Here is a 13219-nt window from a genome sequence, read left to right as displayed (position 1 = left end):
GGAGGATAATACGGGGCTTCTTGGCAGAAGGAACCTTGGAGGAGGGGGCAGCGGTGTGCACCCACATGGAAATCACTGTCCCCCTGATGATACAGAAACCCTTGACTGGCATAGCCAAGGACTTACTCAACATCTGCAGTCCGATGTCTGGTGGGCAGCTCACGTTTACAGAGAACTGCAGATCTTCCCCCATAAAGCTGCTACCCCCGCAGTCTTGCCCATCTCAGGAAATGCCAGGAACACGGACCAGAGGCCCTGGAGTCTGACAACGCCTCGCCTGTCTGCTGTGGCCATCCTGGCTCAGGCCACCATCCTCCCTGGCTTCCTACTAAGCCTTTCTGTTTCCACGCAGGCCCACCCCCCCGCTACCCATCACAGTCTGCTCTCAGACATTTAGAACCTAGGTTAGATCAAACACCCCTCTGCTCGGAACCAGTAAGTCCTCTCCCGGTGAAACCCAAGTCCCCACAACGTCCCACAAGGCAGAACTCAATCCGGCGCACATGCCCTGACCAACCTCCCTCCCTGGGCCTCCTCTGCCCTTGGCTCCCTCGGTCCAGTCCCGGCTTCATGCTGACCCTGAACCCCAGGCAGGACCCTGCCTCAGGGCCTTTCCACTCATGGGAACCCCTGGCTAGTTCTCTCTTTCTTAGACACCACATGGTTTGCTCTATGACTTCCTTCAGTTCTTTGTTGGAAGGCTCCTTCTCAGTGATGTAATTTTCTGATTATCTTCCTGATAATGGCATCCCCAGCCTGTCCCCAGCATGCCTCACCCCACCTGCTTTAGTTGAATCCCTGACACTCGCTCTGACAGTGCCCATGTGCCCCATTTGCCTCTGCTTATTGCCAGTCTCCTCCGTCCCTCAGTAGAGCTGACACATGCAGAAGCTCTCTCTTTCTGTTCTTAGATGCACTCCCTATGCCTTAAATTGTACCAGGCACATAGGAGGCACGCAACACAGTTTTGTTGAATAAATGAGTGAAGATAACTTCTAAATATATTCCTCTGCATTTAGGTAATGGCTAACATTTCCTGGGCCTCTGGATTGGAGGACAGCCTCACCCTCTTCACCCTTCATTTAGAACCACAAATAATGGTCCATTCGTTTTTATATTTTATTTTATTTTATTTTTTGAGACTGAGTTTTGCTCTTGTCGCCCAGGCTGGAGTGCAATGGCGCAATCTTGGCTCACTGCAACCTCCATCTCCTGGGTTCAAGCAATTCTCCTGCCTTAGCCTCTTGAGTAGCTGGGATTACAAGGGCCCACCACCACGCCTGGCTAATCTTTTTTTTTTTTTTTGGTTTGTTTTTTAGTAGAGACAAGGTTTCGCCGTGTTGGTCAGGCTGGTCTCGAACTCCTGACCTCAGGTGATCCACCTGCCATGGTCTCCCAAAGTGCTGGGATTACAGGTGTGAGCCACCACACTCGGCCTGTTCCATTCATTTTACTGTCTTAGGTGTTCAGCTCAGGGCACCTGATATATCAAAGAGTATATGTTTTTGAAACAGTTTTTGAAACACCAGGGGATGAAAGGGTAAATCCCAGTGAACTTGTGCCACTTTGCTATAACCAATGAATAGTGTTTGTTCTGCAAGCACAGCACAAACACACCGGCCAGCCCTTGTGCCAACTGCCTTGTGTCAAGAAGACAAATGTCAGCACACATTTCTCGCTGTGTAACATGCAGAGCATGGGGCCAGTGATATCCCTGGGACTTGTGAGGCGTGCAGGCACACGCTGGAGAGTTTCTCTGTTACCCACTGGCTTCCTTATCTATTCGTTCATTCACTGGCTGCACTGCATGTACCTGTCTGAAGTCGGGATTTGCCTTCAAAATGAACTAAGGTCTGAACTCCACCTTGTTTCGTCCTTGCCAGTGGGGACTTGCAGGTCACAGGCAGCGGCCACTGTCCCTACAGCACTGCCCAGAAGGCGGTGGGCAAGGACAACTTCACCCTGATCCCCGAGGGTGTCAACGGGATAGAGGAGCGGATGACCGTCGTCTGGGACAAGGCGGTGGTAAGGCTGGATCTGTTCTCAGGAGCGTTCGAGAAACACCCTACCTGCCCTGTGAAAGCCAATGCATTACGCACGCTGGGTTCTTAAAAGTTCCCTTCTTACATGGAGGCAGAAGCAGATACACTAGGAGGGCGCAGGAGGGAACGCGTAACTTGTGAGAAAGTAGCTCAAGTCCGGGAGAGGCCTCTGCATTCGCGGATGTCACCCTTGTCCTTTATATCTTAAGATTGAAAAATGTTTTGTTTTGTTTCTCAACCACGTCTTAGTTCGTGTGAAAATGGCTCTGTAACTCCGTGTGTATGCCTGTGCACACGTGTTAGGAGTTGGGGTGTGGAGTGGGTAGAGAGAGAATTCTTGTTGCAGAGGAAGAGCTGGGTCTCACTCTGATCACTGACCTGAAACCAAAGGTTTTTATCTTCTGTTAAACTTGGGCCTGGTGACATGGACAAGATGTCATCGTGGCTCTTGTGTCAACATACCTCTGTGCGGTTAATTAAATGTCCTCTCTGATGAGGCTGGGCCCTTTGGGGTTCTTGACTCAGGTCATGGTTTTAGCTGGGAGAGGAGAGAATTCCAAGCCTTGCAAGGACTCCAGCTGGCAGGCTTCCACTTGTGCCCAGCCGCCCCTCCTCCTGGCCCCATTATGTGATGCTCTTCTCATCTGTGGGTCTTGCCTTTAGGCTACTGGCAAAATGGATGAGAACCAGTTTGTCGCTGTCACCAGCACCAATGCAGCCAAGATCTTTAACCTGTACCCAAGGAAAGGGCGGATTGCCGTGGGCTCGGACGCTGACGTGGTCATCTGGGACCCCGACAAGGTGAAGACCATAACAGCCAAAAGTCACAAGTCGGTAAGTCCTGGCCTATTTGTGCTGCTGAGATAAGTGATTCTTCACTGTAACCATTTTAAAAGACTAATTAAAATGATTTATGAATTTTCCACCTAGAACGTGATCTGATACATAGCCTGACTGGAGAGACTGGGAGGAGGGATCTGAGCAGGCTCAGTTAAGCTGCTTCTCTTTCTCTCTCTGCCTCTCTCTGTCCTGCCCGTGGATACATGCGTTGCCAGCCATCTGATACTGCTTCTAATGTGTAAGCTTCAGGGCTCAGCGAGGGAAAGTATTGGGTCTAAGGTTCTCAATTTAATTATCAAGCTAGAAAGGATTTTATTTGGTATATTAGAAAACTCCCACTCAGTTTTGCGGCTGGCTGCTTATACACAGGAAAAGGTTGGCCCTAAAGTGTACACTTTTTCACATTCCATGCCCGTCGTTATGGGCCATTTCTGCTTCGTATCTTATATGCTTTTGATTTCTCCACTCATCCAGCAACCTACCAAAGATGCACACACAGAAAGGGTGCATGCAGAGATGGCAGAAGACACCTGTGCCTCCCTGAAGGGCGTGCTTTAACACCCTTGTGCACGGCCAACAGTGGCCTTGGGTCTGGATTAACAATTACATGCACAGACCCAAGAGGCCACAGTGGTCCCTGGCTCACTGGAGTCTGTGCAAGCACACAGGCCAGAAGCAGGGCATATGCACACCGTGATGGAGCTGCAGTGGCTGTTCCCATAGTCCCTGGGCTCACATACTGGAGAAAGAGACCACAGGTATGGGGACAGGACGCCAGGCACAAGGAAGTTTCATAAGAAAGCCACAGAAACACTTGTAGCAGCTCATGGGCATGGCCCTGGAGTATCCACTTGGCTGCAAGAGACATGGCCTGCAGAAGCAGAGGTCTTAGCTGCTCACTGACCTCATCCGGCTCACCAATCCAGGTCATTCTTACAATACACAATGCTCCCTGGTAACACTACTTGCTTCTCACAGTCCCCATCTCCAGGGAACAGGGTGCCCGAGATCATCTTCTCATGGAGAAAGGTTTATGCCACTCACATGTACAGTCCAGCAGGGCATGCAATTCTATTATTTATTATTATGAATTATTTCGTGTGTACACACTGGGGTCTGTGCACATAGGAGAGGCAATGGGAGAACATCTGAGAGGGTCTTGTCAGTGACAGGGTGTCTTGGTCCATTTTGTGCTACTTCAATAGATACCACAGACTGGGTAATTTATAAAGAAAATAAATGTATTTGGCTCACGATTCTGGAGGCTGGGAATTTCAATATTAAAATGCCGGCATCTGGCAAAGGTCTTCTTGCTGAGTTATCCCATGGTGGAGGGCAGAAGGACAAGAGAGGACAAGTGTGAAAGAAATATCAAGAGGATGCTGAATTCACTTTTCTAACAAGCCCAGTCTCACAATAACTAACTCACTCCTGTGATAGTAGCATTCACCCATTAATGAGGGCAGAGCCTTCATGACCTAATCAGCTCTTCATGATCTCACATTTTAATAATATTGCAATGGTAATTAAATGTCCAGTTGAATTTTGAGGGGATATTCCGACCATAGCAGAGGGTGTGCACTCCCACTGCCATCTGGCTATGGGAGCTGCCCCTTGCTTCATAAGGTGATCCTCATCTAGAAAGGAACGTGAATGTCTGAGTTAGCCAGTCAAAGGTCAGCAGAAGAGGACCCAGAAGGAAGTAGACTGAGCTGGGATTGTCTTATTATTTCAATGTGGGATCAGGGGCCACACCAGATTCCATGCTTAGGAGTGGGCACTCCTGGATTATCATCACAATCCAGCCAAAGACTGTTTTGTAGTTACTCCGTGCTTAGCATTCTCCATGCATCGTCTCATTTAATCCTCAGGATCTTCTACGTTAGGTATATTGTTATTAATAAATGAGAAAATGGACAGACAGAGGACATGTGCGTAAGTTTCCTCTGGATGCTGTTACAAAGTGCCACAGGCTGGGTGGTTTAAACAAAAGAAGTTTTGTCTCTTAAAGTTATGGAGGGTAGAAGTTGAAACCAAGGTGTTGGCTAGGCCATGCTCTCTCTGAAGGCTCTGGGAACAGATCCCTTCCAGGCCACTCTTTTAGTGTCTGACGTCCCCCGCAGTACTTGGTTCCACAGCGTGTAAGGCGTCCCTTACATCTCTGCCTGTTATTGCGTGACCTTCTCTGCTGTGTCTTCTCCTTTTGTGGATGCCAGTCATTGGATGTTGGGCCCACCACACCCCAGTGTGACCTCATCTTAACTAATTACACCTGCAAAATCTCTGTTTCCGAATAAGTTCATATTCTGAGGTCATGGGGGTCAGGACTTCAACATATCTTTTTTTGGGAGCGCGGTTCAACCCATAACAATATGTAATATACCCAGGGGTACCCATCTGGGAGGTAACTGTCTTCAGGTTAAACTCGGGGAAGCATCTGTTCTCTGCGTGAGGCAAGATTTGAATTCTTTTCAGAGCAACAAGAGGGCAACTAAGGATACCATGAAGTGGTTTGACCAAAGGATTTTGTCTGTTTCATTTTCTTTGTCCAAAGCAATGCCATCCACATAATTGCAATTTTTTTCAGAACATGGATTGAGAAATGTTGTTAGAGGTTAGTTTTGTTTTTATGTGTTTTAAAAAAATTACTTTTAACAATGAAAAGAGATCATTTCTTGAATACTGACCAGTGGTTAGATTTTAGATCTACTTTTCTGTAAAACACACCTTTTATTCTTTCCTATCGTTGTGGAAAACATTCACGTCAAAGTGCCACGTCATGGGTGTGCAGACATGTTTGTACATCGTAGACTATCTGGATGTTTTACGCTTTCTTATGAAGATATAATTCGCATACCATACATGTCACCATTTTCAAGTGTACGATTTAGTGGCTTTTCGTATATTGAGAAAGTTGTACAATCATCACTAAGTCCAGAAGGTTTTCATCACCTCCAAAAAAACAAAACCCTGTGCCCATGAGCAATCAGTCCCCTTCTCCCTCCCCCTTTCCCTAGCAACCAGTAACCTGCTTTCTGTTTCTGTGGATTTGCCTGTTCTGGACATTTCATAGAAGTGAAATCATCCAGTATGTGGCCTTTTATGTCTGGCTTCTCCTTAGCATCATATTTTTGAGGATCATCCCTGCTGTATCATGGATGGGTACCATGTTCCTTTGATGGCTGAATAATATCCCCTTGTAGGGATGGACCACGTTTTGTTTATGCGCACATCAGCTGACTGGCTGCTTTTCAAAGGGTGTAAAAGAAACCAGTCCTCCCTGGAGGGAACCAGAGAACGGGGGCTCCTGGATGGGAGAGACAAGAGGTTTTTTAATCACGGTGTTTTGTGTTGTTTAAATTTTTACATTGTTTGTATATTTAAGAAAAGAAGGAATTGACATTTAAAATTTGGTGGTGTTGTGAAATGCAGGGTGTGGCATTTGTGATAGGACCGGGGCCTCCTCACATCTCGCAGCCTGAGACTGTCACCACAGCATAGCATGTTCCTCACCCAAGCGTAGGGACAGCAGCCCAGATCCCCAAGGGCTGGCCAGTTTCAGCTGGGAGATGGGTGACTGGTTCCTTGCACCACCTCTCCATATTCACAATTCACGTTTCCCTCGGCACAGTTATGAATCACTCCATAGTGGAGCCACTTTAGGGTGAGGGAGAATTAGGTTAGCAAATGCTGACACTGGAAATGCACTGTCTGCCTGGGTTCTGCACAGTGTCAACAGCTGTGTGTAGGAGACGTGATTGCCTGGAACCCCCAAGAATGCACCTAAAAATCATCAAACACCATCACATTACAAACCAATATAAAGAATTGGTAGTTTTTCTATGGAAGAATAAAAAATCACTTTGGAAAATAGAATGGAAATCAAAATCCTATAATAGCAATAAACACTAAAGACTTGGTCTGGCATGGTGGTTCATGCCTGTAAACCCAGCACTTTGGGAGGCTCAGGTGGGGGAACTTGAGGCTAGGAGTTTGAAACCAAACTGGGTGACATAATGAGACCCTGCCTGTACAAAAAAAAATTAAAAAAATTAAGCAGGCATGGTGATGCATACCTGTAGTCCTAGCTACCTGGGAGGCTGAGGCAGGAGGATTGCTTGAGCCCAGGACTTGGAGGCTGTGGTGAGCCATGATCGTGCCACTGCACTGCAGAGTGAGACCCTGTCTCAAAACAAACAAACCAAAAAAATAAAAAACTAAAGACTTACATAAATTCAAGGACCTTTACACTGAGAAGATTCAACATAATGAACATATCAGTTCTTTCTAATCTAATCTATAAATTTGATGTGATCCCATCAGAAAATTTAATTACTTAGCTAGGAAAGCAGAGTTCCCAGATGGGAAATGTGAGAGTAGCTGAAATAGTTCTGAAAAAAGGGAAGACTGGGCCGGGAGTGTCAGTCATCCTAGTTATTAAAACATGTCGTAAAGCTGCAATAAACCAAACAATTTGGCATGAGTACAAGAAGAGAGCCAAGGAATAGACTGACTGCATATGAGAATTTGGTTTACAATAAAGGAGACAATTAGAATTGGGAAACGATAGTTACTCATCCTGATGTGTTAGAACACCTGGCCCATGAGGCTTAACGTCTCTCTGCCCTGCTATTTACTACCAAAGAAATCAAAACATGGATCAAAGATTAAGATAAAATAAAACTATGAAAGGATTAGAATAAAACACACATTTTTAAAAAAATGATAATTTTGAAGGGGAAAAGATCTTGCTAAGCAAGACACAAAACTTAGAAATGGTAAAGGAAAAGAATGGTCTGTTTGACCATTGACTACATAAAAAATATACAAAATAATCTGTGTGGCAAAAACAATTACTTCATATGAGTTCCAGAGACAGAGGACCAGGGAGGGAGGAAATATTTGCAACACACATAACAAAGGATAAATTCTTTAACATTGAGTGTGTACTTTTAGAAATCAGTAAGAAGAATGGCAAGACCCTGAGAAATAGAACAATGTGCAAAACGCAGTGACACAGTAAGAAATATAGAAATGGCATGTATTGATTTAAAAAGAGACCCAGTCTCAGTCACAAATGCAAATAACAACCTAGAGATAGTATTTTTCACCTGTGCCAGCAACTGAGATCAGGAGTTTAATATACAAAGATACTGTTTACCAAAGGCTGTGAGGTAAGCTCACAGAGTTTTGTTGGAAATGGAAACTAGTGTTGTCTTTTTTGGAGGGCAACTCTATCAAAGGCGAAAATCCATTTACTCTTTGGCCCCAGACTCCACATCTCGAAACATGCTCATGTGTGCAGATTGTGGATGCAAAGTCTGTTTCAGCATTGTTTTTGGTAAAGGCATGGCAATGACCCAACTGTTTATCCTTGGGAACTGGGCATATAAATGGTCATACATCTTCCTGATGAAATACGGTATAGCAATGTAAAAGTGTTTTGTATGTGTGCTGATATGGAACAATTGCTGAGGTAAGGAAAAACTAAGGTGAGAAATGTCTGTGTAGAGATGTGTATGTCAGACAATTATTCATGTCTTGGACATACCTAGAGATACAGAAGAAACTCTTCAAGGCATATGTCTCATACTCAAGTAGAAGACAGATTTGCCTTTCTATCAAATATCTGTTTTACTTTTTGAGTTTTTTTCCGACCATATATGTGACCTACTTTTAAAATAATAAATAAAAGCAGTTGGCTGGTGACAGTTGACACACAAGTTCAAGTATTCACTTTAAGAGTGATAGAAGGAATGTATGGGTTTTGTTTTTTGTTGTTGTTGTTTTCTGGAAGCAGAGTCTTACTCTGTCCCCCAGGCTGGAGTACAGTGGCGCGATCTTGGCTCACTACCTCCGCCTCCCAGGTTCAAGCAGTTCTTATGCCTCAGCTTTCTGAGTAGCTAGGATTACAGGCATGAGCCACTGTGCACAGCCAAATGTATGTTTTAAAGGAAATGTTATTTTGTCTTTCAAATTAGCAGAGAAAGAAAAAAATGGCATTACCCAATGCTGGAGGGTGCTAACATGAAATGTTCCCTTATTGCTGATACAGTGTCAGTTAGTTTCATCCCTTGGGAAAATAATTTGCCCATAGGGAACACATGCTTTAAAACAGCTCATATTCTTTCACCCAGTCATTTGATTTTAGAAACCTATCCTAGAGAAAAAATATTTTATTTAAAGAGACATTTTAAAGAAAACAAAGAACATTGTGTTTATTTTGATGTCCAGTATAGTCAAAGCAGACACACTGCATAATCCCAGGGGGACCCCCTTCCTGTTCGTGATGCCCCAGAACAATATTGATTTGATTATAGAAAGCTACCAGCAGCCTACATGCCCAACGGTGAGCTGTCGGTTACATACAGTGTGGACCATACAGTGGAATATTAGACAGTCAATAAAAGGTGTTTTTAGAGAGAAAAAGAAAAAACATTGGAACACGCTTATGATATAATGTTAGGCAAAATCGCTGTTATGAACAGCTCGGTTGGAGCAGAGCAAACCCTGGGAAGTAACGCTGAGGCTGTTGGTGCAGGCAGTGGAGTACAACATCTTCGAGGGCATGGAGTGCCACGGCTCCCCACTAGTGGTCATCAGCCAGGGCAAGATCGTCTTTGAAGATGGAAACATCAACGTTAACAAGGGCATGGGCCGCTTCATTCCGCGGAAGCCATTCCCGGAGCACCTCTACCAGCGCGTCAAAATCAGGAATAAGGTCAGTGTGTCTGCAGGGGAGCGGGCCCACCCGTGGGACCAGAGCCGACAGTGTCTCTTGGGGAATCGAGATCTGACATGTGCAAGGTTAATAATGTCATCGCTCTGGGAACCTCCCTTTCCTTGTCTGTTAAATGGGTTGAGACGCTGGCCTGGGCTCCTGTCTGAGGACAGGAGTAAGCATCAAATGAGGACACGCAAGTTCCAGGGCTTTGCAAACGGTAGAGGGGTGTGTACCTGTGAGGGTGGGTGGATCATGGGAAGGATGCTTACCAAGTTGCTCTGGGCGCTGTCCTGCGTCATCTTAAGCAATCCTGCCCACCCACTGGAGGTGCTGTGATCCTTCTTTTGCAGCCCAGAGCCGTGAAGGACTTAGCCAGAGTCACGGCCCAGAAACCCTCGGGTCTGGCCCTTTGGAGCAAGGCATTATCCCTGGCGTCTTGCAGGCAGGGCTCCCTTCAGATCCGCCCTTTCTTCCCTTCCTTCCTCCCTTGACATTTCTGCCCAGTCGTTCCTTATTTCCCTTGAACAACCTTAGCACTGACCTCAGGACATCTATCAGAGGGAAGGAGCAGTCTCTATTCCTAACTTCAGAGCAACTCAGAGGAGGGAATTTTCTTACAGCTGAGATAGACTCCCACCCGTAGCCAACATCTTCCCTAGCCAGGCCCTCCCATCCCCATGGCACCTGCTTTCCCCATGAGACAGCTGATGTTTGCCAGAAAGGCCAGCTTAATGTGTGTGTATGTGCGCGCACATGTGCATGTATGTGTGCGTTATGTGTGCATTGTGTGTGTGTTATGTGTGCACGTGTGTATGCAGGCATATGGGGATGTGTGTGCATGTGTTGGAGTGTGTGCGCACGTGTGTGTATGTGAGCATGTGGGGGGCTGTGTGTGTGGGCATGTGTGTATGTGTGTGTGTGGGCATGTGTGTACGTGTGTGCGTGTACATGTGTGGTCCTGCTCTTTGTGTGCTTCATAAGTGGCACCAATTGAGATGGAAAAGTCCAGAGGCCTTCCTGCATTCCCAGGCTCCAGCCCCGACTGCGAGGCTCTGTGTCTGGTTTTGGTCCCTCCCCAGCTTCCATAAGGTGTAGCACCCAAGTCAAAGACACCAGATTGCACAGATGCTTCGCACCGGATGGGGAAACAAGGGATGGGGCAGAAACAAGTCAGATCCGGGCCAAGGCCAAGCACAGGCGACAGGCCACTTGAGGACAGGGGACTCCTGGAAATCCCTGGCTGGGACACCCACCGAAGAGGCAGAAACACCCCTTGACTGGCTTCATTTCCTTCTTGGTCTGAATCTGAGGCCTGCGGTTAACAGTCCGCTTCCGTGAGAGCAGATATGTGACCCCAAACGCCAAGACAGCAGTTTGCAGGAGCAGTAGGACCGGGGTCCCGTCGCACAGGGATTCCTTCACGCCTGCAGGAGCTAGGCCAGGTGAGGGAGAGACCTGCACCAGAGCCTGCCTCTGGCCACCTGAGCTTCAGGGAGTGATGAAGGGCCTCACCCAGGAAGCAACGCAAAAGCCACAGAGAAAAGCGGACAGGATACAATGAGGCCGAGGGAGTCGGAGCAGGGCTCCAGGGACAGAGGGGAGGGCTGTCAACGTGATAGGCAGGTGGTGGGTCTTTGAACTTAGTGCTAAAATTGAGGCTTCCTCCTATGGAGAGGCAGGAGCCCAGAGTTGGGGATCAGTGTGCTGTCACCTGCTATGGAGAAGGAGGGAGCCGGGGCTGGGGTCAGGACACTGTCACCTGCTGTAGAGGGTGAAGCCCCGTGTTGGGGTAGGGCGCTGCCACTGACCCATGCTGGGACCCTGGGCAGGTCCCTGAACACATGCTGTTCTCCAGTGCCTGGAGCAGGTGCCCTCCCAACCTTGGCCACCCTTGAGGTCACCTGGGCTGCTATCGGCAGTTCCTAGCAGGCTGACAGCCTCCTGCCTGGAAGCGCTGCTGCTTTCATGGTCTCCGCCCCCATAGCCCTTTCCCAGTGGGGCTGTGGCTGTGGCTCCGTTGTCCTCCTTCCCCATCCTCCTGCAGGCTGGTGCGGAGGTGTGCTCCCCACAGCGTCCCCAGCCCTGCCCCCCACAGACCTGGCCCACTCCTTGTCCCTCTGTACTGAGTTTTCTCCCTCCCTGTCTCACCTCCCCACTTCTTCCCCTTTTCTGGAACCATCTTCCAACAAACTACCTGCCCCCCGAATCTTTGCCTTGCCATTGACTTCTGCAAGAACATACATGAAGATGGGGCCTTTGCTGCTGCGTGTCTGGGATTCAGAGGTCCTTTCCGGGGGTGGGTAGGCGGTAGTGTCAGGGAAAGTGATTTCTTCTTGGAAGGCATTTGGGGTCCTCCTGCATGAAGCTTTGTGTGTATATGTATGAGTGTGTGTGTAACTGTATATACAGGTGTGTATATCTGAGTGTGTATGTGTGTGGGCATGTATGCATATGTATACATATGCGAGTATGTGCCTTTGAGTGTGAATATCTGTATATGTGTTTCAGAGTGTGTGTGCATGTTCACGTGTGTATGCTACTGTGTAGGCATATTTACTGCATGTGCATGTATATGTGCATGACTGCATATATGTGAGTGCATGTGTGTGGTGTGTGCTTCTTTGTGTATGCATGTGGGTATGTATATGTGTATGTATGCATGCTTGTGTGTATGAATGCCTGTGTGAGTGTGGGTGCATATGTGTGATGTGCACGTCATACATGTGTGTGTTGTGTATGTGTGCATGCACATTCGAAGTGACCTCAGGTTTCTCTCTCACCCGCAGGGCTCTGCTTTGTCTGCCCAAAAAGGCACAGGTGCACAGTGTTGATCAATCACACTCTCCCATCCTCTGTTTAGGTTTTTGGATTGCAAGGGGTTTCCAGGGGCATGTATGACGGTCCTGTGTACGAGGTGCCAGCTACACCCAAATATGCAACTCCCGCTCCTTCAGCCAAATCTTCGCCTTCCAAACACCAGCCCCCGCCCATCAGAAACCTCCACCAGTCCAACTTCAGCTTATCAGGTAGGAATGAGTGGCGGCCCAGGCTCCCCACACGTGCAGCAGTTCAGGCCAAGTCCTTCCTGCTGCTCCTGAGGAAATGGACACGCGGCCTTGGACACTAGATGAAGAAGCAGGGAAGGGCCTGTTCTCACTAGTGGGGCAGAGTGGGCTGGTATGGTCACCAAGCAGAGGGGGGTCCATGTTAGGGGGGCAACATGGTGGTACCTGACCTGGGTTTACAAAGAGTGGCACCAAAATTGTCCCAGTACTCATCCTTACACACACTGGGGACATTTTCACTCTTCCTCATGAAGGTAAACATGAAGTGGTGGGGATGAACAAGAGATGGGAGTAGCTGCCATTTGCAGGGCGTGTGGTCTGCGCACATCTTTAGCCTGTTCGCCCTCTGCAGTGTTGTACTTTCATAACCCATGATTTTATTTTATCCTCACTACTCCACAGAGTGACATTATATCTATTTATTTAAAGAGGAAACTGAAGCCCCAAGAAATCCAGTGTCAAAATACCAGGACTTGGTGCTCAACAAATGTGTGGGAACAAAATTAGATACCGACTTGATCCCTCCTGACTTTCTTAAGGCCCCAGGG

The 13219-nt window shown here is 47.4% G+C and overlaps 1 protein-coding gene across 3 annotated transcripts in view; it reads left to right on the top strand.

Annotated features, from left to right (window-relative positions):
- The window catches only part of CRMP1 (collapsin response mediator protein 1), a 71188-nt gene that overhangs the window by 53791 nt on the left and 4178 nt on the right, over positions 1-13219 (top strand). For all 3 annotated transcript variants that reach the window (XM_008017943.3, XM_008017944.3, XM_008017945.3), the window contains exons 10-13: positions 1884-2025; positions 2706-2876; positions 9424-9603; positions 12467-12632. In XM_008017943.3, the coding sequence (XP_008016134.1) occupies positions 1884-2025; positions 2706-2876; positions 9424-9603; positions 12467-12632 (659 nt within the window). The remainder of the gene's footprint in view (positions 1-1883; positions 2026-2705; positions 2877-9423; positions 9604-12466; positions 12633-13219) is intronic.

Source organism: Chlorocebus sabaeus, chromosome 27 (assembly GCF_047675955.1).
Source record: "Chlorocebus sabaeus isolate Y175 chromosome 27, mChlSab1.0.hap1, whole genome shotgun sequence".
Classification (NCBI taxonomy): domain Eukaryota; kingdom Metazoa; phylum Chordata; class Mammalia; order Primates; family Cercopithecidae; genus Chlorocebus; species Chlorocebus sabaeus.
Note: the sequence above shows the minus strand (reverse complement) of the source record. Positions and strands in the feature narration are given on the sequence as shown.